This window comes from Salmo salar, chromosome ssa06 (genome assembly GCF_905237065.1).
Source record: "Salmo salar chromosome ssa06, Ssal_v3.1, whole genome shotgun sequence".
Classification (NCBI taxonomy): domain Eukaryota; kingdom Metazoa; phylum Chordata; class Actinopteri; order Salmoniformes; family Salmonidae; genus Salmo; species Salmo salar.
Genome location: NC_059447.1, coordinates 45675718 through 45701878, shown reverse-complemented (window position 1 = coordinate 45701878; position 26161 = coordinate 45675718). Strand labels below are relative to the sequence as shown.

General features: G+C 43.2%; 1 protein-coding gene across 2 annotated transcripts in view; it reads left to right on the top strand.

Annotated features, from left to right (window-relative positions):
- Positions 1-791: 791 nt before the first annotated feature.
- The window catches only part of LOC106607460 (sodium channel protein type 4 subunit alpha B), a 55772-nt gene continuing 30402 nt past the window's right edge, over positions 792-26161 (top strand). The window contains exons 1-6 of one of the 2 annotated variants that reach the window (XM_014204434.2): positions 792-964; positions 16971-17111; positions 17329-17466; positions 17748-17866; positions 25386-25475; positions 25747-25875. In XM_014204434.2, the coding sequence (XP_014059909.1) occupies positions 16980-17111; positions 17329-17466; positions 17748-17866; positions 25386-25475; positions 25747-25875 (608 nt within the window). In that variant the 5' untranslated portion in view covers positions 792-964; positions 16971-16979. Of the gene's footprint in view, positions 965-16889; positions 17112-17328; positions 17467-17747; positions 17867-25385; positions 25476-25746; positions 25876-26161 lie in introns of both variants that reach the window. The other variant, XM_014204433.2, reaches the window with a different exon arrangement.

Sequence of the window (26161 nt, the reverse complement as noted above, 5' to 3'; positions counted from 1 at the left end):
ATCTGAAGCAAGTTCAGAGTGTAAATGTTTATTCATTTACGGCTGGCTATGTCTCCCACTGTGCACCCAGCCAGGCAGACACACTTCACAAGACAGTCGTTCTTGTGCAGTGCTCCCTTGTTTGAAGAGTTTTAGGCCTTTCAGAGTTAAATATGCCTTCTTAAAATGAATAACATTTGAAGAAATCTCTATAATATTTGTGTAATGTAGGATGCAGTGATTGACTGCATGTGCTATTTTATATAGGTTAGAGTGCAGGTAGCCTATATGCATGCATGTGTAGGTTATAACATTACATTAACTCAAGTGCCGGTCACTCAAATTTCCCTTAAATTGTATAACACCATTTTAAATACTTTAAAAAATAGCTTTAGAAAGACTACCACTTGAAAAGTGGCATAGACAATCTATCTAGGCCACTCTAGAGAAAAAGCAGAACAGGCCAGTCAGAGTGGTAGGCAGCAGAATATTCCTCGCCTGTATTGTTTTTTTTTTTTTAAGTATTTTTAAATGACGACCTCAGGATAGCCATAGGAATGGATAGTCTTGAATGTTCTCTTGCATCCCACAAAGTTTGGGAACAGCGCGTTAAAATACTCCTCAAGTCAAGACTGCATTACAATGTTATTATTCCTGTAGTAAATGTTGCTGTCGTGTCCTCAATTGTCATAGATTTAAAAAAAAAAAAAAAAAAAAAAAACTTTCGTAGTGCATTAGCCTATCTTTACTAAAGCACGAGAAACGAGCCGCTGTCAAAGTGTGAAAAGTTTGGATTTAAGTGATGATCCTACCTGAGAGAACTCTCAGGTTTCATTCAAGACACCCATGCGTCAGCAACAGCTGTCCTGCAGCGTGGACGGTCTCTGAGAAGGAGGAAAGGTTATCAGCGAAGGCTTGAAAGAAGACTTACCACCGGGTTACTTGGCTTTTGTGGAAATACATATATTTTTTGTTACAGGACAAGGTAAACCAGGTTGGGTAAACAGAAACACCGAGTTGTCGGTCATCTTTTAGCGCCGCGGTGGTCTTTTGCTGAGGGGGCACTGAGCGGTTCGTTTGCGTGGGAGGAAAAGTGCCGTTGAACTTTTTGAAGTCAGTCTGTCAGTTGGGGCTTTGAACTTCACATAATCTTCTTGCTATGTTTACAGTGTGGTGCGATCATGACAACATGGCCGGTGGCTTTACAAGATTGAATTTATTCCTGCCAAGTAAATAATTGAATCACTGACATCTTGAAGTAATTTTTATAGCCTATCTATAGAAACAAGTGTAGTGCCTTGGCTATTGCCGGTTTCCTACATAGCCAAGCCTACACCTGTCTCACCCAAGTAGGCTACAGTCGATTAGTTTACTAGTCATGTGATCCAGTTCTATGATATCATGATTTAAATTACTGACACATTGGTCATTTATATTGAAAATGTATATTATTAAGCTTCCTAAAGACATAAGGAGTCATCCATGGGTCATTACTTTCCCAGTGCTTCATAGCCTAACCATGTTGCTTCAGTTGCTGGTTAATTATGGGATATACTGAACACAATTTTATAAGCATGGGGTGAAACCATATTGGACTTTGCTGAGTATAAGTTTGCTCTGTGATGTATTTCATAGTCTTGTGATGTATTTCATAGTATTTCACCTGTGGTCAGTAGGTCCTCTCAACACAGTTTTGTACACCGAATATATGGACATTTTTGGTCTGACCCCACTTGCATGGATATCAACAAATATTTAGAGTGTGATATATCCTTGATCATGTTTTTTCTTTCAACATGTGTTATAGTTGACTGTGTTATCAATAACAAAATAAGGTCCTCTATAAGCCAAATGGCACAAAGTTCAGAGGTTTGGATTTAGCCAAGAATTTCCAGCAATAGCCTATAATTGCTGGTAATTGCATGAATGAACCATATTTCTCTGTCAGTTCCGTAAGTAATCCGTTATTTAAAATTCTGTTGCAGTTTCTCTCATTACCAGTAGGACAAATCTCATTTTGGATGTAAACATACAACAACACACACACTCGTGGGGACGTCTTAACTTGTGATTTGGAGAAATAGCATGCTCAGCAGGTTAACATGCCATGGACATAGCACGGCGTTTATGCCGTGACACAGGAGACAACTGTGTATGTCCATTACAGAAAATGAATTAGCAGTTTACTACCGGTGCGTGTGTGAAAAGCATCAAGATTGGAGTCAGTGAATAACCAGAACGTTCCCTTTAACGTGATGTAGAGCAGGCAATGGTGGAAACGTTGTCTGGCCGGCCGTGCTCAATTTAGAGTACATCTTAACTTGCATATGGTGAGCGTGTACCCTTTATTAGGTTTTAACTTTTTGTTTTACAGAGTACGTCATAGATGATGGATGAGTGCATGCCACTTTGTGATTCGGAACTTCCAGTATAGTATAGATCCCTCAAACTCAACTCTGGACCTCGAAGCCAGTTCCACCGCATTGTTTTCATTGTTCCCCTCTAATCAGGGACAGATTTAGACTTGGGACGCCAGGTGGGTGCAATTAATTATCAGGTAGAATAGAAAACTAGCAGGCTCCGGGCCTCATAGGGTAAAAGTTTAATACCCCTGGTATAGATCATGAAAATGTATTTAAAATGTCTACTTCCTCTTCAAACTCCTTTACTTTATTTCAATGACAAATCCCAGGCCGGAAGCCTCTATCAAAACAATCAAGGTCTTATCAAATTCACAGGTCAGGAGTCAAAGGTCACAGCATAATCCCAATTTGTCACATGCGCGTTTCTTTCTGCAATGTGAAAGATGGAAGCAGAAGCTGAACATTAGAACACAGTGTCCGTCGTTTGAAGTCTTTAACGCCTCATCCTATTGCATTCGGCAGCTAGCTGGGCTATATTTGCGTAGGCGCTCCATCAGATTTTTTTTTTTTTTTTTTTATCTCAGACCGGAGGAGAAGGAGACATGGCCGCCTCTATCTGTCTGTCTGTCTGTCTGTCTGTCTGTCTGTCTGTCTGTCTGTCTGTCTGTCTGTCTGTCTGTCTGTCTGTCTGTCTGTCTGTCTGTCTGTCTGTCTGTCTGTCTGTCTGTCTGTCTGTCTGTCTGTCTGTCTGTCTGTCTGTCTGTCTGTCTGTCTGTCTGTCTGTCTGTCTGTGTGTGTGTGTGTGTGTGTGTGTGTTCTCAGATCAGAAGGGAGAGGAGCTCACTAAAAGCACAGGACACTGTATCTCATCTCGCTGGAGGAGCTCACTGTGTGTGTGTGTGTGTGTGGTTGGAGGGGAATTCCCTTTGATGATGATACCATTATATCCTGACAACCCTGTATCGAATCTCTGTCCATCTCAGTGGTGCTATTTGCATCAGGGGAAATGCCTCTCAGCTGGCTTTGTCTGCCGGGCATTCTGTGGTTTGGTTTTGTGTTGCGGCCCACCGTGCTGCTGTGCTGGTGCATCGCATCGCATCGTTGTCAGAGGGAGGCACATATTAGACTGTGTTTGTGTGTTAGTGCTTTGCAGTACTTCTGTTACAGGCAGAAGATATGTGTGGGGGTTTGACTGATTTTGACAGCAATGGCTTAGAGTGATAACAGCAAGTGAAATTGAGAGTGATTCTTTGCCAGTGCAACAGGTTAGAAGAGTTAGATGTGAAAGTTAAGTGTATGGGGCTAGAGTCTCTCTGTGTGTGTGTGTGTGTGTGTGTGTGTGTGTGTGTGTGTGTGTGTGTGTGTGTGTGTGTGTGTGTGTGTGTGTGTGTGTGTGTGTGTGTGTGTGTGTGTGTGTGTGTGTGTGTGTGTGTGTGTGGTGTGTGTGCGCGTGTGCGTGCTCGGGCGTGTGTGTCTGTCTGACAGAGTTATTCAAAGATGAAAACGCACAAAATGTCTGCGTGCGGTATGAGTGAGTATGACAGTGTCAGAAGTTGGTATGGGTGAGTAAGATCTTCTCAGAAGTATCTGGTGCTTGGCGGGATGCCCCCACAAACAGGTACATGTGATGGAGAGGAGGAGGTGTTGAGGGGGTTGGGGGGGCCTAGAGGACACCTGCACCTGTCTCCCCCAGCTTGGCTCCTGTCTCACCTGCCCCTCTAGGCCCAGTTGTCTTATTTATAGAGATGATGGCTTCATTTCCAGCCACAAGGGGAGGGGGGTGAAGAGATGCTGCATACGTGTGTCTAAGCTTTGACCGCTGCTCCTCCAGCCCTCTATGCCAAACCATGCAAATCGGAGCCTCTGGCGTCCAAGACTGACGGAGGCACGTCTCCGGGGGCCTTGCGCCACTCCCCGATTGCCCTCATTAGACATGTACAGTAGATCAGGTTGTAACTCTTTTTTTGTATTATTAACTGTCAGCACTGTCCCCTCCGTTGAAGTTACATTGCTGGTGGAGAGGCCTCGGGAGTTGTCCTAGGGCCTTGACTCTTGTGTTGCGCCGTCTGCCTGTTCGCCTTCCCTCGAGGGGACGATGTTGGCAAAAACACGTCGTTCTGTCATTTGGCGGCTTCTCTGTGGAGGTCACTGGCGGAGACAAGTTTTTGGTCAGTTTGTAAGGGAAAACTATTTGGCGCTTGTGGAGTCGAGGAGGGCCAAGGGGGACTTTGTGTTTTCTGGTGACTGTGGGCTGTGTGTGACAGTTAAAGAAGGCCATCTGACTTGTGCTGGGAAGGGGTACTTGGGTTTTGGGGATAACCTGAATCGGTTTCTAAGGTTCCTGTAGCTGTTGGTCTCTGTTGTGGGATAGAGTAGAAAAGATACTTACGCAATTCATGGTTTCATGGCAATCCAAACCAATATTGTGCTGGCTTGATAATATTTTCTTTCACATTGTCCTTTCCAGCATGGTTCCGGCAACTATGGTAGATGCGTAACCAGGCTGGTGCAGTACAGCTTGGTTTGGCTCAGCTCAGTAGTGGGAATAGGGTGTGTCCCCTGGGTGGAGGATGAGGGTCAGAGGGGGTAACGGGAGAGGCAGGCAGGCGCCATGCAGAGTGGCAGACGCCTCATATACACTTGGACCCAGAGGGTGTGAGAGTTTGTTAGGGAATCAGTTTTCTCTTCTGGTCAGCTCCCCATAGAAAAAGGGGAATCTGAGAATTGGTTTACCAACTGAAGATGAGGTCTAAACCTCACACCTACTGTACCTATTTATGAATGGCTCCTCCTTCAGTATAATCTGCACTACACACACATCATGGCGCTACTTTGCAAACTCAACCACGGGCTATTCTCATTATTCCTTTTGATATGTGTATGTTCTGTTTATGACTGTGACACCTGTTTGAGGTTTATGTTATTACACATTTTTACAGGCTTTAGATTTGCTGGAACCAGGCTGGAAAGGCAAATGTGAAAAGATCATGTCTGAACCGGCACAGAACAGTTCAGGTATTACTATACAGTACAGTACAGCATTATTAAAGAGGCTAGAAGGGACTTAAAATCCCTGGTGGGCAAGGGTTTCGAGAGCAGTACGCAGCTGCCTTAGTGTCCTCTGGCCTGAGTGTGCTGGAGCTCGTTGTTCAGCTACATCTGGTCTAGATGAACACATTCTGCTGGGTGAGGAGGCTGAGTGGGGTTGACTAGTGGGTGACAGGGTGTTGAAGAGAGGGACGAGAGGTATGAGATATGGCTCCCCATGAGAGCAGGAGAAAAGAAAGAGAAACTCACAGGCGGGGGGGGAGGGGAGAGGGGAAAAAATCAGGAAAGGCCACCCCTGTGCTGTGTACCCCCTGGGGGGAGTACTGCCAGCCAGCCATGGGGACAGAGAGAAGGAACATAGTTCCCAGTGTTTGTGTCCTTTACAGCCTGGGCCGACACGACACGCTCCCCGGCATGGTGTGTGGCGTCCCTTATCGCAGCGATAAGTGGATTTCTGACATGTTGGTGACGGGTGGCTCCCTGTGAGATGACGGTCCTGCTGTATTTCATATCACGCGGTGGAACAACGGGGACGACATGATCTCATGGAGTTCACATGCGTTATCTGGCGTGGCGAGGGCTTGTGGGTCTGGAGTGGGTGCCATGAGATGACTTGGCGCTTGACAGTTAGGAAGGACAGACAAAAGCTAGGAGAGTGACTTCTGCATTTGGTCCAATCAAATTTTAACAAAGAAAGTTTTCTTGGTATTAAAGGGGTAAAGGGGTCAGTCGCTGGCGCTGCTCTTGAGGAAAACATCAAACTTTTTCGGCTGGTGGATGATATTTCTGGACGTGGTTGAAGTTGACCCTGATTCTCGTGCCTCAGAAACATGGATACATACCCAGTCCTTCCAGAGCGCCTCCCCCGTTCTCCCCCACCCCTGTCCCCAGTCCCCCTTCCCTGTCGCTCTTGCGTGTAAGCGCCGGCAGCCTTTAATGTCTACCAAATTATCTTTGCGCAGGAGCCAGAAGCCTAAAGCTGTGTAACTTAGTTTCCGGATAGGAATACCATCACTCTGCATTCCCTGGCTGGATAGTGTGACACACATTGGGCCTCTGTATCCTCTCTTCCACCCGCTTCTATCCCTCCGGTATGTCTCTTGTCAGAATAGTCCTGTAGACCGCGGCATGTTGACATGCACAACGTATAGTGCACTTCCGTGCTTACTGCTTAGCTCCATGCTTGAGATGAAGTTTATATAATAGCTTAGGCAAACTTCCGTGCTTAGCCCATGCTTGAGATGACGTTTAGGGTATAGAATATCTTAAAGGGTTTGTATTCAAATTACACATTTACGTACATTTTCTTAGCTTGAAAGTAGTATATAGGCCACATTGTATGCAGCTAGGGTTGCAAAGCGAGGGTATATTACTGGAAACCTTTGACGTTTACCAGTAAACTACCAACACTATTGCGTTTGATAGTAAACGTGCCCACTCTGGTCTTGCCACATGTGCTCTAGCCAACAGCTCGCAGATACAGTGCGGGTAGGCTATGTACATTATGAGATTATTATGGATAAAAGCAATGTTATTTTTATTTGTCAAATGGCAGCCAAGCATCGATCGTCATGTCAGCAGAATAAGACCCTCGATATTTATTGGAAAGGAGTATTAAGCTCATCACTTTGCACATTCACCACCCTATGAAGCTCGTCATAACTTTTTCCATCTGTATCCTAATAAACTGCATGGTTTCCCGAGCCGTAGTGGGAGGACCACACACCATATCATCGCGTGACTCCTAGTTTACTTCGATATGATGGTTATTATATCAATATTTGCGCATAAAGGTGTTTCCACGCCATTTCTCGCATAATACATTTTACCGACACAAAAAGATCCCACCATGTCGATGGAACAAATTGGCTGTCAGCATTTATAAAATTGTTTCTTCAGCCCCGTCATGACTTTTTTCATGCGTCAGGTAATTCATCCGCATGAAATAGTTGGATGGAAAATTGGTTTCTGTCATCTTTAGTCTATTTGAGGGACTATATGGAGAGCTTGCAAGCGTTTGGCTAACGGTGTAAACATCTCCCTTCATTTATTTTATTTCATTTATTTAACCTTTATTTAACTAGGCAAGTCACTTAAGAACAAATTCTTATTTACAATGACGACCTACCAGAAGTCAAAATGCCTCCTGCGGGGATGGGGGCCTGGGATTAAAAATAAATAAAAATACAATACAAATATAGGACAAAACACACATCACAACGAGACACAACACTTCATACAAGCGCATCTCTAGAGTACTGGGCTGGCTCAAGCATAAATACCACCCTGTAGAACACAAAGTCTAAGCTTTCTGCAAGGTGCCTGTTCTTCCTCTTATAGCATATGCTGACGGCCCCATATAACTGATGCTGACTGGCAGAGACGTTTTTGCACTGTTTGTCTTATTGCCTGTTGCTCGGCTGTTACATACAGTATCAAATGTTGTGGTATCAAATAGTGCCCAGTTTGGATGACTTCAGTTTCGTCTACAGCCCCCCCCGGCACTCTGGGCTGCAGGTCACACATTGGGGCCCAGGGGTTTACAACATAAGGGTAGTTACACATGTTAACAACTCCGCGAAGGAGACCTCCTGACACAGAAAGGGCCCATAGGGCTCTGGTCAAAAGTAGTGCACTGTGTAGTAGAGTTTTTTCTTCACTGTTCCGACCCGTAAATTAAAGTTCTGAAATGAAAGTTTATATCGTTCTTCTCTGTTCCTTTTTAAACCTTTTTTTTTTTTTAAACATTTAGCTTGACATTGAATTACTTCGAGCAGCTTGCTATGGAGCTTGCAAGCTATAGATGTTTACATGCTTTGGAAAGACAAGTGTAGGGAGCAGATGCGACTGAACTTTGGTGGGTGGGAAGAGAGCGAGAGAGGTTGGAGGTGCAGGTAGCCTACACAATCACACATGCTGGAAAAGATTTTCAGCTGGCAGGCAGACACTGGAATACGGATCTGAGTGACAGAGTGAGGGCTTTGCATAGGTGCATCGTTGCAGTTTTCGTGGAACTGGGAAAAAATAATATATTATTTACATCAGCACAATATTTACATCAGCACTGCTCGTTCTCAGATGAACGGACGCACAGATGGACAGACAGACAGGCAGGTGGACAGACAGACCTCTTTAAGAAAACGGGATTTGAATTATTTAAAGGTGTGGTTGGGTGCAGAGTGTGTGCTGTAGGCTCCACAGAATGACAGACAGAAAGGAAGAACGACAGACAGACAGACAGACAGACAGACAGACAGACAGACAAGGTGGCAAGCAGACAGGGTGGCAAGCAGACAGGGTGGCAAGCAGACAGACAGAACCACAGACCGATAGGACTCTTTTAGAAAGCATGTTTGATTTGATTATGTTAAACGTCTTGTTGATGTGCTGTGTGCGTGCTGCAGACTTCACAGGAGTGAAGGATCTGGAAGTGACCTGTTTCATAGCAGCAGACCAGGACCAGAATGGAGCAGTGTAGCCTAATAGTGGTGGGAAACCAGAGGCAGCTCTCTCTGCCAGGAAAAATGCAAGACAAACTGGGAGCGACATGTTGGAAGGAGGAGAGGAGGGGAGGATAGAGGGGTTGTCACAGGCCAGGCACATACATTAAGGAGGGAGGGGTTGGTATGTGTGTGTGTTGAAGGAAGCAGTCAAGTGCTAGGAGAGGAGCAGGGGTGAAAGGGGGGGTGGAGGGGGCTAGAACGTGTAAACAGAGTGGATAGGATTTTAACCCCATGCGAAATAGAATGTGGCAGAGTTCTGAGCTGTCAGAAAGCTCTGAGCCGGAATGCCAACGGCCTGTTTATCGGCACGATGTAAGGCAGGGAGGGAGCGGAGGGCTAGTGAGTGAGGAATGAGCAGAGTCATCGCCGGTACTGTAACCCGACGCCTTACCATGATTGTCTGTAGCAGCTGGGCAGCCACCATGTAGAGAGGGGTACTGGTGGAAGAACCACGCTCCCCCTAGAACCATTTACTTTCCTAGGCCAGCCATGATATGATCCAGGCAGGCCCACTCCATCCTCTAACGTGAGGTCCCTACATTGACCTCAGGGGTAAAAAATCATGCAAATCTGCACAGTCACTCACCCTCATCATCACAACATCCCAACCAGTGGTGGTCGGTGCCGTTTAAGATGAGGGAGGACAAAATTATGTTTTTATGTGCATGGCCTTATTTCTGTTACAGCATATTGGATGACTGTCATTCATATTCCATTCACCCAGCTCAATGTATAGGTTTAGGCTACTACATGATGCTTGAATTTTCCCTATACCCATCATGAGGTTGCTACAACCTAGCCCACGAATGAAAGTTTACAACATACACTACCGGTCAGAAATGTTAGAACACCTACTCATTCAATGGTTTTTCTTTATTTGTACTATTTTAACATTGTAGAATAATAGTGAAAACATCAAAACTATGAAATAACACATATAAAAATAACACAAAGTGTTAAACAAATCAAAATATATTTAAGATTCTTCAAAAACAACCCTTTGCCTTAATGACAGCTTTGCACACTCTTGGCATTCTCTCAACCAGCTTCACCTGGAATGCTTTTCCAACAGTCTTGAAGGAGTTCCCACATATGCTGAGCACTTGTTGGCTGCTTTTCCTTCACTCTGCGGTCCGACTCATCCCAAACCATCACAATTTGGTTGAGGTCGGGGGATTGAGGAGGCCAGGTCATCTGATGCAGCACTCCATCACTCTCCTTCTTGGTCAAATAGCCCTTATACAGCCTGGAGGTGTGTTGGGTCATTGTCCTGTTGAAAAACAAATGATAGTACCACTAAGCACAAACCAGATGGGATGGCGTATCGCTGCAGAATGCTGTGGTAGCCATGCTGGTTAAGTGTACTTTGAATTCTAAATAAATCACAGACAGTGTCACCAGCAAAGCACCCCCACACCATAACACCTCCTCCTCCATGCTTTACGGTGGGAAATACACATGCGGAGATCATCCGTTCACCCATACCGCGTCTCACAAAGACACAGCGGTTGGAACCAAAAATCTCCAATTTGGACTCCAGACCAAAGGACAGATTTCCACTGTTTTAATGTCCATTGCTTGTGTTTCTTGGCCCAAGCAAGTCTCTTCTACTTATTGGTGTCCTTTAGTAGTGGTTTCTTTGCAGCAATTCGACCATGAAGGCCTGATTCACACAGTCTCCTCTGAACAGTTGATGTTGAGATGTGTCTGTTACTTGAACTTTGTGAAGCATTTATTTGGGCTGCAATTTCTGAGGCTGGTAACTCTAATGAACTTATCCTCTGCACCAGAGGTAACTCTGGGTTTTCCATTCCTGTGGCGATCCTCATGAGAGCCAGTTTCATCATAGCGCTTGATGGTTTTTGTGACTGCACTTGAAGAAACTTTCAAAGTTCTTGAAATGTTCCATATTGACTGACCTTCATGTCTTAAAGTAATGATGGACTGTCGCTTCTCTTTGCTTATTTGAGCTTTTGTTGCCATAATATGGACTTGGTCTTTTACCAAATAGGACTATCTTCTGTATAACCCCCCCCCCACCTTGTCACAACACAACTTGTTGGCTGAAACGCATTAAGAAGGAAATAAAATCCACAAATTAACTTTTAAGAAGGCAAACCTGTTAACTGAAATGCATTCCAGGTGAAGCTGGTTTTGAGAATGCCAAGTGTAAGCAAAGTTGTCATCAAGGCAAAGGCTGGCTTTTTGAAGAACCTCAAATGTAAAATATATTTTGATTTGTTTAGCACTTTTTTGGTTACTACATGATTCCATGTGTGTTATTTCATAGTTTTGATGTCTTCACTGTTATTCTACAATGTAGAAAATAGTAAAAATAAAGAAAAACCTTTGAATGAGTAGGTGTTCTAAAACTTTTGACCGGTAGTGTATATATACTATGAAATATAGTTAGCTCTCTCTCTCTCTCTCTCTCGCTCTTCACCTTAATTTTGGAAGAAATTAATTTGTTGAAAACTATTGTCTTTCTCTCTGTTTGAGTCAACTACTCACCACATTTTATGCACTGCAGTGCTAGCTAGCTGTATCTTATGCTTTCAGTACTAGACATTCTCTGATCCTTTGATTGGGTGGATAACATGTCAGTTCATCCTGTAAAAGCTCTGATAGGTTGCTGGACGTCCTCCGGGAAGTTTTAATAATTACTGTGTAAATCGATGGAAGGGGGTGAGAACCATGAGCCTCCCTGTTGCAGAGGGACAGAATGTTATTATTGAGGTTTTCTGCATAGACTTGGGGCTTTGGATTTAACCTCACACAATTGTTATCTTCCTAACATGCTTACTGGTAAATAGATTTGGGGAGCTAATCAAATGATCAGTCTGTAGTCTAAAGATTATACATAAAACAAATATTAGAATAATGATGTAGAACAAGCTCATCATCTGTCATCATAGCTATGCAAACTGCATAAAATAATTAGCTGACTGATTTAACTCATCGAGGCAATCCCTCATGTCCAATAGTGTTGCAATTCTGATCTCTGATCCTCCTGTGATCCAAAGCTGAGCTTGGCGCAGGGCAGGCTTTTACACTGAGCACAGTCCTTGTGTGGATAGAATCACGTACTTGTGAAGTCGATAGGAAGTATTAGGGACAGTCCAAGTAAGGACAAAATCACTGTCCTCGAGTTGTGGACAATATGGGACAGTCTGACAGCTCTGTAATTAGTTCTCATACAGTCACCTCGAAGTGCTGCGGTCGTGAACATGTAGTTTCCTTTGAACTAGATACTACTGAGATTTTATACACATTTTGTTGTCATGTCCAATAAGTCTTGCAGCTGCAATTAACAGAAATAGTAATTGTAGTAATAAACATTAAAGACAACTTAACTAGCCATAATATAGGAAGCTTTCTGCAACAATTCACTATTTACATTCTAGACTGTGTCTGTTCAGTGACTTGAATGTAACCCAGTGATCCACTGGCATTCATTTCTCTAAGAACTATCCATCATGAAGTGGCTCCATTCAGTAGAACAATGTCCTTGTGCCCCTGCTAGGACACATCCACATGGGTAGAGAAGTTAGACTATGGGGACGGGTGTGCAACTAGAATGTGAACTTTTATTCGACCTGCGTGAGGCTGAACTTTCATCTTAATCCAGCAAAACGTCCAGCAGTCTAAAAAGGACTACCAGCAAAGAGGTTAGTTCAGAAATGGTCTATGTGTAAAGAAAGGCACAACCATAGTGTGAAAGTATAGCGGAGGGTATACCCGAAAGATAACACTACTGGAAGCCTGGGAGAGGCACAGGACCTTTCTGAGGAAGAAAGCTAAAGACCTGAAAATATGTCCTCGTGGTTATTCACATTTAAGAAGGAGGGTGTTGATTGGGGTTCACGGTCTCAATGTTAGGTTGTGAGTTAAACGTTCTCTGTTTGTCCTTAAAGATGTGATGGTAGTCAGTACACTCAGAAAATAACTTTAATAAAATTAAACATAATTCAATTGCTAATAATGTCCTAAATTGAATGGACCACATGGGTGGTTGTATGCAAGAGGGAATGGGTTTGATTGTTTCAGCCAGAGTCGACAGGTTTTGTTGTGCTAAGTAACATTTTATCTACATATATTCAATTGTGATGATTTTATCCTGGATTTTGTCAATATTTTGTGAAGAGTACAGCAAAGCAGATATTCAAAGCATTATTTTACAATTATTGCAACTGGAAGTTTTGAGAAATGATATGATACAAATTTGTATTTCCTTGATTTATCAACTGGAACATAACTTTTTATATTTTTTTTATTAGTTGTTCAGTAACCCAGCGTGACGTCTGTGTGTGCGTGCATCAGTGGCGATTTTAGCATGTACAGTTGAAGTCGGAAGTTTACATACACTTAGGTTGGAGTCATTAAAACTAGTTTTTCAACCACTCCACAATTTTCTTGTTAACAATCTATAGTTTTGGCAAGTCAGTTAGGACATCTACTTTGTGCATGGCACAAGTCATTTTTCCAACAGTTTACAGACAGATTATTTCACTTATAATTCACTGTGTCACAATTCCAGTGGGTCAGAAGTTTACATATACTAAGTTGACTGTGCCTTTAAACAGCTTGGAAAATTCCAGAAAATGATGTCATGGCTTTAGAAGCTTCTGATAGGCTAATTGACATAATTTGAGTCAATTGGAGGTGTACCTGTGGATGTATTTCAAGGCCTACCTTCAAACTCAGTGCCTCTTTGCTTGACATCATGGGAAAATCAAAAGAAATCAGCCAAGACCTCAGAAAAATTATTGTAGATCTCCACGAGTCTGGTTCATCCTTGGGAGCAATTTCCAAACGCCTGAAGGTACCACGTTCATCTGTACAAACAATACTACGCAAGTATAAACACCATGGGACCACGCAGCTGTCATACCGCTCAGGAAGGAGATGCGTTCTGTCTCCTAGAGGTGAATGTACTTTGGTGCAAAAAGTGCAAATCAATCCCAGAACAACAGCAAAGGACCTTGTGAAGATGCTGGAGGAAACAGGTACAAAAGTATCTATATCGACAGTAAAATGAGTCCTATATCGACATAACCTGAAACGCCGCTCAGCAAGGAAGAAGCCACTGCTCCAAAACCGCATAAAAAAGCCAGACTGTGGTTTGCAACTGCACATGGGGACAAAGATCGTACTTTTTGGAGAAATGTCCTCTGGTCTGATGAAACAAAAATAGAACTGTTTGGCCATAATGGCCATCTTTGTTTGGAGGAAAAAGGGGGATGCTTGCAAGCCGAAGAACACCATCCCAACCGTGAAGCACGGGGGTGGCAGCATCATGTTGTGGGGTTGCTTTGCTGCAGGAGGGACTGGTGCACTTCACAAAATAGATAGCAACATGAGAAAGGAAAATTATGTGGATTTATTGAAGCAACATCTCAAGATATCAGTCGGAAGTTAAAGCTTGGTCGCAAATGAGTCTTCCAAATGGACAATGACTCCAAGCATACTTCCAAAGTTGTGGAAAAATGGCTTAAGGACAACAAAGTCAAGGTATTGGAGTGGCCATCACAAAGTCCTGACCTCAATCCTATAGAAAATTTGTGGGCAGAACTGAAAAAGTGTGTGTAAGCAAGGAGGCCTACAAACCTGATTCAGTTACACCAGCTCTGTCAGGAGGAATGGGCCAAAATTTACCCAACTTATTGTGGGAAGCTTGTGGAAGGCTGCCCAAAACGTTTGACCGAAGGTTAACAATTTAAAGGCAATGCTACCAAATACTAATTGAGTGTATGTAAACTTCTGACCCACTTGGAATGTGATGAAATAAATAAAAGCTGAAATAAATAATTCTCTCTACTATTATTCTGACTTTTCACATTCTTAAAATAAAGTGGTGATCCTAACTGATCTAAGACAGTGAATTTTTACTAGGATTATATGTCAGGAATTGTGAAAAACTGAGTTTAAATGTATTTGGCTAAGGTCTATGTAAACTTCCGACTTCAACTGTAAATCTTGGTGGGGCAAATAATACAAATAAAAGTGGGATGCATGCCAGCAAAGCCACAACACAACACTAATCAATACATTAATTGCACTATAACAGTTACAAACTGCTAGGGCCTACATAAAGCTGTCCCAACAGCAGTCCCAACATCTTACCACTGCTACACCTGGCTATCAGCGGAGCCTTGTCTGGCAGCGAAACACTTCATTCAGCCTCATTTACTGCCTTTTAAAAAAACATAGCTGATATGGCTGACTTGTTTAAACGATTGTGGTTTCTAATGACAATTGAGATGTACAAACTATGGCATAAGGGGGCGACAAGCAGATAAGAGGCAATCCGTAATTTTGATTATGACATTAATGAGCAAGCTAGGACGGATGTAGTCAATATAACTATTTGTTTAGCACTTTTGAAATGTACAGCGACAGAATTCAGAACATGGGCCGTTCTTACTGTGTTCTCCCTGTACACCAAGTCAGAAATGTAGGATAAATTTTACATTTACATTTACATTTACATTTAAGTCATTTAGCAGACGCTCTTATCCAGAGCGACTTACAAATTGGTGCATTCACCTTATAATATCCAGTGGAACAACCACTTTACAATAAATAAAGGGGGCAAATAAGCAGACAATGAAACCTCTTACAATATTCAATGATTACATTTCTCTAAAACAGGTTATAGGCTACATGTGCATATCCTGGCTACAGTTTACATATCTCCCTGGTATATTACATAATTTATGCAGCAGCATACAATATATTTTTGGAGTCACCTTCTTGTGCTGTGCTCACTTGAACAGGAAGGTGACTAGGCGGTCCTTCGTGGGCAAATTTTGTCATCAACGTCTGGCATTGTCTGGATTTACGGTGCTTTCAAAACAACTGGGAACTCGGGAAAAAAACAAGGTTGAATCATGATGACGTCTTTGAACTTCAGGTCGTAGCTCTAGAAAGATGCCAGATTTACATTTTCGTGTTGGATGACCGTTCAAAACGTATTTTCCCAGTCGGAGCTTGTTTATTCCCGACTTCTCATTTGTCTTGAACTCACTGAAGTCAAGTTTTCGCAGTTCCGAGTTAACAGTTATTTTGAGTGCGGCACACATCATGCTACATTGACAGAATGGACAATGTTAAATGTTTATAATTTTAAACCATTAATCCCAGATTTGGGACCACACAGCCACTCCACTGAATTGCAGGCTAGTGATTACTTTGCAATACTTGCAGAGTTAGCCACTGTCACTGATTCCTTCCAAACCACTCATTGTTGAATTTGTGATTTCCAAGTTTTTGTGCAGTTTTTATGTCCAATGGCCGATGAGCACCGATACGTTTTATCTATAATTTCTCTTCATTAATTCTCTTCATTTGCCAGTAGATTGTTGACTTGATTCATGATGATGACTGATAGCTAAGATTTTGAAAGTATGATGTTGACATGATCAGTCCAATCAAAGCTACTGTACATATAACTTGATTTGACGTAATTTTATCTGTGGCCAATGACCTTGAGCCTTCTTGGATGGGCACTTCTAAAGTAACTCTATGGCAGCACCCAAGTGGCTTTAATTTTCTAGGTCTACCCTTAGATTTGGCGGTGACGTAGTGTCCCCATGAGTGACAGAACACGTGCACACCTGTGGAGCCACCAGCCACACTGCTTGGTATGGTCAAAATAGTATTATTTAGAGGTCGTCTTGTCATTGTAAATGAGTTTCCGTTGCCGAAAGGGAAGAGGATTCTGTAAAGTGGTTTCAAGGCTACGGATTGTTGTAAAAAGTGCAGATGAAGGCTTGGCTGCTCAAAAACACAGAAAAGGACCCACATGTCTGAGTTCACATTTCAGCTGAAGCTGCTGCACAGTGTCCTCACCCAGTCTTTTCTCATTGTACCTGTCCCTCTCCATGAAATACCCCTATGAAACAATATGCCAAAACATGTTATAATGCATTTTAAAGATGTATATTTTCATGCCTAATATCTTTTCATCTTCCTGATCCATCCCTCCAACTCACAGCACACTAATTAAATAAAGGTTACATTAAAAAAAAAAACCCTGCTGAGAGACCCCGGTGTGGTTGCATTTCTCGCCCAGCAGAATGCCAAGATGGTCGCCCTGCTCCCTCCCACAGGCACCGAAGTGTTTCGCCGCTTCACCCTTGAGTCGCTGGCGGAGATCGAGAGGCGGATGGCCGAGGAAGCAGAGGAGCAGGAGAGAAAAAAGGCCCTGAACATTGAGGTACATTTAACATTTAGTCATTTTGCAGACACTTATCCAGATTCCAGAGTGACTTTACGATCAGTGGATTTAAATAAGGTAGTTAAAATGACCATATATCACAGTCAAGCCATTGCAAGTAAAACTTTCTTTCAAAATAGCTGCTATCCGCAAAATCAGTGCTCGTAACAAATGGTAAAGTGTTTGTAATCGTGTTTTTTTTATTACCTTTTCGGAGGTGGCAGAGGAGGACCTGCCAAAGCCAGCCGTCGACCTGGAGGCCGGCAAGGCCCTGCCATTCATCTACGGAGACCCGCCACCTGAGCTGTTCAACACGCCTCTGGAGGAACTGGATCCTTTCTACAAATCACACAAAGTGAGCACTGCAGCCCATGTCCCTTAGTGGCCTGAGGACTGAGTGTCCACATAACCAGACATCATCACAAAGTTATTTCCTTTACAATAAGCTCAAATCAGATGTGTATTTACACTTTCCAAGTAATATTATTATATTGTTATTATTCAGAGGGTAAATGCCCTCTGATTTACAACAATTACAACAAACTCTATTTTGCTAATATCAATACATTCAATTAAAGTAAAGATAATATTGGACTTCAAATACTTCTTCACTAATCTTTACTTCTTGTTTTTCAGACCTTTATTGTCATCACCAAAGGGAATACAATCTTCAGGTTTAATGCTGAGCCTGCCTGCTATATTCTAACACCCTTCAGTATTCTCAGGAGAGGATCCATCAAAATTCTCATACATTCATATCCTTTCAATACAAGTATCTCACTGATCTACATTATAAATAAATATAACTTAGGATCCTGCTGAATGTTCAGAGTCCAAGAAGTGTGTGTGTGTGTGTGTGTGTGTGTGTGTGTGTGTGTGTGTGTGTGTGTGTGTGTGTGTGTGTGTGTGTGTGTGTGTGTGTGTGTGTGTGTGTGTGTGTGTGCGTGCGTGCATGGTGCATGCGTGCGTGCGCAAAGGTGTTGAGAATCAGAGCAGGTTAGTCCAGTTCAGCAGTGTTCAGCAGTCTGATGTCCTGTAGATAGAAACTGTCTCTGAGCCTGTTGTTATCAGACCTCATGCTCCGATACCATGTGCCCGACCGTAAGGGAGTGAACAGCTCAAGGCTGGGGTGTGTGGGGTCCTTGATGATGCTGCTGGCCTTCCTCATCACCATTTCGAGTAGATGTCCTGGATGGAGGGCCTTGCAGTCATGGATGGAGCAATTCCTGTATCAGGCCGTGATGCAACCAGTCAGGATGCTCTCGATGGTGTAGCAGTAGTATATGAAGAGGACCCGGGTGGCATTGCAAATTTCTTCAGCCACCTTAGGAAGTAGAGACACTGTTGCGCCCTCTTGACAAGAGTGGTGGGGTTGTTGGTCCATGTCATGTCTTTGGTGATGTGAACACTGAGGAACTGAAAACTGCTGAGTCTCTCTACTGCAGTCCTGTTGATGTGGATCGGACATGTTCCCTTCTCTGCTTCCTGAAGTCAATAATCAACTCTTTTGTTTTGCTGACTTTGAGGGAGAGGTTGTTGTCCTGGCACCACAATGCCAGTTCACTTACCTCCTCCCTATATGCTGACTCGTCATTGTTGGTTCAGGCTTACAACCTTGATGATGGAGTTGGTGTCGTGCAAAGCCACACAATCTTTTGTGAACAGGGAGTACAGCAGAAGGCTGAGGACACACCCCTGGGGGGCCCCTGTGTTAAGAGTCAGTGTGGAGGAGGTGTTGTTGCCAATCCTCACAGTCTGTGGTCTGCCCGTCAGGAAGTCCAGCATCCAGTGCAGAGAGTGGTGTCCAGACGCAGAGTTCTGAGCTTGGTGTCAACAATAGTGTTGAATGCTGAACTGTAGTCAATGAACAGCATCCTCCCATAGGTGTTCCTTTTGTTCAGATGTGTTACGGCCGTGTGAATAGCAATGGAAATAGCATCTTCTGTGGATCTGTTGGAGCGGTAGGCAAATTGGAATGGGTCCACTGTGCCTAGCATGCTGGCCTTGATGTGGTCCATGACCAGCCTCTAGAAGCACTTCATGACGACCGGGGTGAGCGTGATGGGGCGATAGTCATTTGGGCATGTCATCTTGTTTTTCTTGGGCACTGGGACGATGGAAGTCTCTTTGAAGCAGGTAGGGACTACAGCCTGGGACAGGGACTGATTAAAGATGTCAGAGAAGACACCTGCCAGCTGGTCAGCACACACTCCCAGGAATGCCATCCAGGCCAGAGTATTCACTCTTTTGAGAGTTTTCCTCACGTCAGCCTCGGAGAGCAAAAGCACCTGGTCGTCCGGAGCAGCTAGACTCTTCCTGGATGGATCGGTATTGTCTGTCTCGAAGCGAGCATAGAAGGTGTTAATCTCGTCTGGGAGGAAGGCTTCGGTGGGCACCACACTGCTGGATTTGCCTTTGTAGTCCGTGATAGTCTAGTCCTTGTCACATGCGTCACGAGTCTGAGTTGTCAAGCATCAATTCCATTTTGAGTCTGTATTATCTATTTGCTTCCCTAATGGATTTGCGGAGCTCGTATCTTCTTGCCTTGTACGTGTCGCAAGCCACCGAGTCATCTGGGTTTGTTCTGCTGACATTGAATGCTGCAGTACGGGCACTCAGCATGGTACAGATATCTCTGTTCATCCAAGGTTTTTGGGTTCGGTATGTCCCTATTGTTATTGTGGGTACAAATATCATCAAAACATTTCCAAATGAAACCTGTGACTGACGATGCACACTACCGATGAAAAGTTTTAGAACACCTACTCATTCAAGGGTTTTTCTTTATTTTTACTATTTTCTACATTGTAGAATAATACTGAAGACATCAAAACTATTTGAGATTCTTCAAATAGCCACCCTTTGCCTTGATGACAGCTTTGCACACTCTTGGCATTCTCTCAACCAGCTTCACCTGGAATGATTTTCCAACAGTCTTGAAGGAGTTTCCACATATGCTGAGCACGTGTTGGCTGCTTTTCCTTCACTCTGCGGTCCGACTCATCCCAAACCATCTCAGTTTGGTTGAGGTCGGGGGATTGTGTAGGCCAGGTCATCTGATGCAGCACTCTGTCTCTCTCCTTCTGGGTCAAATAGCCCTTACACAGCCTGGAGGTGTGTTGGTTGATTGTCCTGTTGAAAACAAATGATAGTCCCACAAAGCGCAAACCAGATGGGATGGCGTATCGCTACAGAATGCTGTGTTAGCCATGCTGGTTAAGTGTGCCTTGAATTCTAAATAAATCACAGACGGTGTCACGAGCAAAGCACGTCCACACCATCACACCTCATCCTCCATGCTTTACGGTGGGAAATACATATGCGGAGATCATTCATTCACCCATACCACATCTCACAAAGACACAGCGATTGAAACAAAAAATCTCAAATTTTGACTCCAGACCAAAGGACAGATTTCCACCGGTCTAATGTCCATTGCACGTGTTTCTAGGCCCAAGCAAGTCTCTTCTTATTATTGGTGTCCTTTAGTAGTGGTTTCTTTACAGCAATTTGACCATGAAGGCCTGATTCACAGATTCACAGTCTCCTCTGAACAGTTGATGTTGAGATGTGTCTGTTACTTGAACTCTGTGAAGCATTTATTTGGGCTGCAATTTCTGAGGCTGGTAACTCTATTTAACTTATCCTCTGCACCAGAGGTAACTCTGGCTCTTCCATTCCTGTGTCGGTCCTCATGAGAGCCAGTTTCATCATAGCACTTGATGGTTTTTGTGACTGCACTTGAAGAAACGTTCAAAGTTCTTTACATTTTCCGGATTGAGTGACCTTCATGTCTTAAAGTAATGATGGACTGTCATTTCTCTTTGCTTATTTGAGCTTTTCTTGCCATAATATGGGCTTTTACCAAATAGGGCTATCTTCTGTATGCCTCCCTACTTGGTCACAACACAACTGATTGCTCGAACGCATTAAGAAGGAAAGAAGTTCCTCAAATTAACTTTTAAGAATGCACACCTGTTAATTGAAATGCATTGAAATGCATGAAATGACTATCTCATGAAGCTGGTTGAGAGAATGTCAAGAGTGTGCAAAGTTGTCATCAAGGCAAAGGGTGGCTATTTGAAGAATCTCAAATATAAAATATATTTTGATTTGTTTAACACTTTTTTGGTTACTACATGATTCCATATGTGTTATTTAATATACTGCTCAAAAAAATAAAGGGAACACTTAAACAACACAATGTAACTCCAAGTCAATCACACTTCTGTGAAATCAAACTGTCCACTTAGGAAGCAACACTGATTGACAATAAATTTCACATGGTGTTGTGCAAATGGAATAGACAACAGTTGGAAATTATAGGCAATTAGCAAGACACCCCCAATAAAGGAGTGGTTCGGCAGGTGGAGACCACAGACCACTTCTCAATTCTTATGCTTCCTGGCTGATGTTTTGGTCACTTTTGAATGCTGGCGGTGCTTTCACTCTAGTGGTAGCATGAGACGGAGTCTACAACCCACACAAGTGGCTCAGGTAGTGCAGGATGGCATATCAATGCGAGCTGTGGCAAGAAGGTTTGCTGTGTCTGTCAGCGTAGCGTCCAGAGCATGGAGGCGCTACCAGGAGACAGGCCAGTACATCAGGAGACGTGGAGGAGGCCGTAGGAGGGCAACAACCCAGCAGCAGGACCGCTACCTCCGCCTTTGTGCAAGGAGGAGCAGGAGGAGCACTGCCAGAGCCCTGCAAAATGACCTCCAGCAGGCCACAAATGTGCATGTGTCTGCTCAAACGGTCAGAAACAGACTCCATGAGGGTGGTATGAGGGCCCGACGTCCACAGCTGGGGGTTGTGCTTACAGCCCAACACCGTGCAGGACGTTTGGCATTTGCCAGAGAACACCAAGATTGGCAAATTCGCCACTGGCGCCATGTGCTCTTCACAGATGAAGCAGGTTCACACTGAGCACGTGACAGACGTGACAGAGTCTGGAGACGCCGTGGAGAACGTTCTGCTGCCTGCAACATCCTCCAGCATGACCGGTTTGGCGGTGGGTCAGTCATGGTGTGGGGTGGCATTTCTTTGGGGGGCCGCACAGCCCTCCATGTGCTCGCCAGAGGTAGCCTGACTGCCATTAGGTAACGAGATGAGATCCTCAGACCCCTTGTGAGACCATTTGCTGGTGCGGTTGGCCCTAGGTTCCTCCTAATGCAAGACAATGCTAGACCTCATGTGGCTGGAGTGTGTCAGCAGGAGGAAGGCATTGATGCTATGGACTGGCCCGCCCGTTCCCCAGACCTGAATCCAATTGAGCACATCTGGGACATCATGTCTCGCTCCATCCACCAATGCCACGTTGCACCACAGACTGTCCAGGAGTTGGTGGATGCTTTAGTCCAGGTCTGGGAGGAGATCCCTCAGGAGACCATCCGCCACCTCATCAGGAGCATGCCCAGGCGTTGTAGGGAGGTCATTCAGGCACGTGGAGGCCACACACACTACTGAGCCTCATTTTGACTTGTTTTAAGGACATTACATCAAAGTTGGATCAGCCAGTAGTGTGGTTTCCACTTTAATTTTGAGTGTGACTCCAAATCCAGACCTCCATGGGTTGATAAATTGGATTTCCATTGATTATTTTTGTGCGATTTTGTTGTCAGCACATTCAACTATGTAAAGAAAAAAGTATTTAATAAGATTATTTCTTTCATTCAGATCTAGGATGTGTTGTTTAAGTGTTCCCTTTATTTTTTTGAGCAGTGTAGTTTTGATGTCTTCACTATTATTCTACAATGTAGAAAATAGTAAAAATAAAGAAATGAGTAGGTAGTCTATATTCCTCAATGTCAGTGGATGAGTCCTGAGTGGATTAATCTTTGAATATATTCCAATCAGTATTCTCAAAACAGTCCTGCAGCATTGAGTCTGCCTCCTCTGTCCAGCTCCCCACTATTCTCTGTGTTGGTGTCCCCCTCTTGAGTTGCTGCTTGTAGGTCAGGGAGTAGGAACAGAGAGACGTGATCTAATTGCCTGAAGTGGGGAAGGGGGATGGCTTTGTACTTATCGAAGATATTTTTATTTACATCCCAGTTAACAATTCTAGGGAGAAAGAACGTTTTTGTAATGTTACCCGTAATGTTCCCATAATGTTTGAGTGTCCAGTTTTCTGTTAGTTAGGGGAACATTCAATTTATATTAGCAAAAACCTTCTGAGAATCTTTTTGGCATGTTTTGATGGTAGAGTAAGGAGAACATTAACTTAATGTCAAACAGAACATATCTATAACGTGGTTACAGAATATTTAACGTTAATTTTCTAGATGTGTTCTATGGAACGTTGCAAGAACATTCATGTGTCCAGTTTTCTGAGGGTTAGGAGAATTTTCCATCAATGTCCCACAAAACATACTCCATGGAGTTACATTATTTTCTAGACAACGCATAGAGCCCCGAGTTGATTATCCCTTTTATACCCTGGCTATATTTGAACAGATTTGCCACTAGAAATGTGTTCATTTACTGGTAGAAATGTGTTCAACATTCACTGAAGTAGCTAGCAATTCAACTAGACAGCTGCAATTGTTGCGTGGTAACCAAACAAACAGACTTGCGAGTTTAGCTAACCAAACAATCAGCCCTAGCTTGCTATTATGAAAATCGAATTCAACAATACCAATACTGTTTTCAATTCGACTTTTGCTTTCAAAAGCAGCTCAAACATAGAACATGTAAGAATGAACTATATCCATTGAATTCTACCGTGCAAATATACAGTGCGTTATAGGGAAATAATAAATGCTCTAGAATGTCCTTCAAGCCAATCAGAAAGGAGTATTGAACAATGCCATGGTATATACAATATTAATGTTCTAGACACGTTTCATGGGAATGCCCTTTTGCCCTCAGAACAGCCTCAATTCATCAGGGCATGGGCTCTACACGGTGTCCAAAGCGTTCAACATCGATGCTGGCCCATGTTGACTCCAATGCTTCCCACAGTTGTCCCAGTGTCAAGTTGGCTGGATGTATGTTGGGTGCTGGACCATTCTTGATACACACAGGAAACTGTTGAGTGTGAAAAACCCAGCAGCGTTGCAGTTCTTGACACCAACTGGTGTGCCTGGCACCTACTACCTTATCTTGTTCAAAGTCACTTAAATCTTTTGTCTTTCCCATTCACCCTCTGAATGGCACACATACACAATCCATGTCGCAATTGTCAAGGCTTAAAACTCCTTCTTTAACCTGTCTCCTCCGCTTAATCTACACTGATTGAAGGGGATTGAACTAGTGACATCGATAAGTGATCCTAGCTTTCACCTGGACAGACTATGTCATGGAAAGAGCAGGTGTCCTTAATGTTTTGTACACTCAGTGTATACAGTAATTATTATTCAACACCTGGAATTTGAACTCACAACCTCATGGCTCACGGCGTTCAGATCTTCCTGCTACACCATCATGTCTGTGTCAGTTCTCAGTTAATTTGACTATTCTCTCATTATTGATTTGATTTACTTATTTCAAAATGTAAGGGTTTTCTGCATAGTTGTCTGATGTTGGTGGGGCATATTAACCTTTTTTAAGGATACTCCTGAATCACTAGGATCAATGAAAGTTTGTCTTGGGTGTACTTTTAACAGAGCTGAGATTTGCTTCAAAGTGCATTCAGCCTATTACTTATGCATATAAAGTTATTTCAGATCTACATATGTGCCTAGGGAGGAGGGGTTAGGGTTTGTTCTGGACAGGGCCTAACTATACTGGCCCAATAAGCACATGCCTTAGAGATATACCTTATTGGGACAGTGGTTAGGGTGTTCGTCATTGGCGCTGGTGGCTTGGGTTTGAGACCTGCTAGGCGAGTCACCCTACTCACACATCCTTAGCAATATACATTAATGTCATTATTTGGCAACAGTTACAACACACCTAATTGATCTAATTAGAATGAGTTTTAGCATCAGAAACTACAGGTCGGGTGAACAGGAGCTCGAGATGTTTTCAATTTCGCTACACCGTGAATTGTTGATGAGGAAACATACCTCTCCCCCTACTCGTATCAGAAGCTGCCGTTCGATGGAAAATGGTAGTGATTTTATAATGGGATTTTAGTAGTATTAAAGATTTTTACTATCCAGTATGTCACCCATTAGCGACTACTGATTACTATATTCATATGAATCAAAGATATAATAAAATATAATTATAATAATAAAATAATTGTTATAAAAAAATGGACTAATTAAATTGGTCCATAGAATTAGATTTGAATGCCATTATAATGCCATGTTATTTCCTTAATATGGGTACATTATTTAGCATGTTCATCATGTTAACAATCATGTCCAACTGTGTGTTCATGACGATGAGTGACCCCCCGGCATGGAGTAAAACTGTTGAGTAAGTTTCAAACCTACGTAGGAGATTATTAATGTTTTGTGAAAACTATATTGACTGCTTCAGCATCCCATGTATTTTCAAGTCAGTACCTACATTTTGGGGTGGGGGCACTTAAAAAAAATATGTAAATGTTCATATAAATATTAGTGATTTTTTGTCATTATTTAAAAGGTTGGTCATAACATTATTGAGAGTAATTTTGACCACTACAAAGTTTCACCAAAAGCTATTTTATAAAGCTTCTCTCTCTTCCCCTCTTTTTACATTACAGATATGTTTTCACTGGTATCTATACCTTTGAGGCAACAATTAAAGTGTTGTCCAGAGGCTTCTGTGTTGGAGATTTCACATTCCTTCGAGATCCATGGAACTGGCTGGATTTTATGGTGATCAGCATGGCGTGAGTATTGGGAGAGTGATTGCCGTCAGTCGTCAGCGCAGTACTATTAGACACGGGGGCAGGTGTTAGAGTGTGTGTGTATTTGTGTTTCTTTGTGTGCATGAGTGAATGAGTAAGGTCAAAGGTCAGGAAGGTCAAAGGACATCTCCAATGGCTTAATGAGTTTGACCCTGGCCTTGTCTGCTTCCTTATCTCTCCTCCCCCCAGGCCCCAGCACCCCATGTACTCTCTCTTTCTCTCCCCATTCACTCTCTCTCTAAACCCTCTGTCTACTACATCAAATACG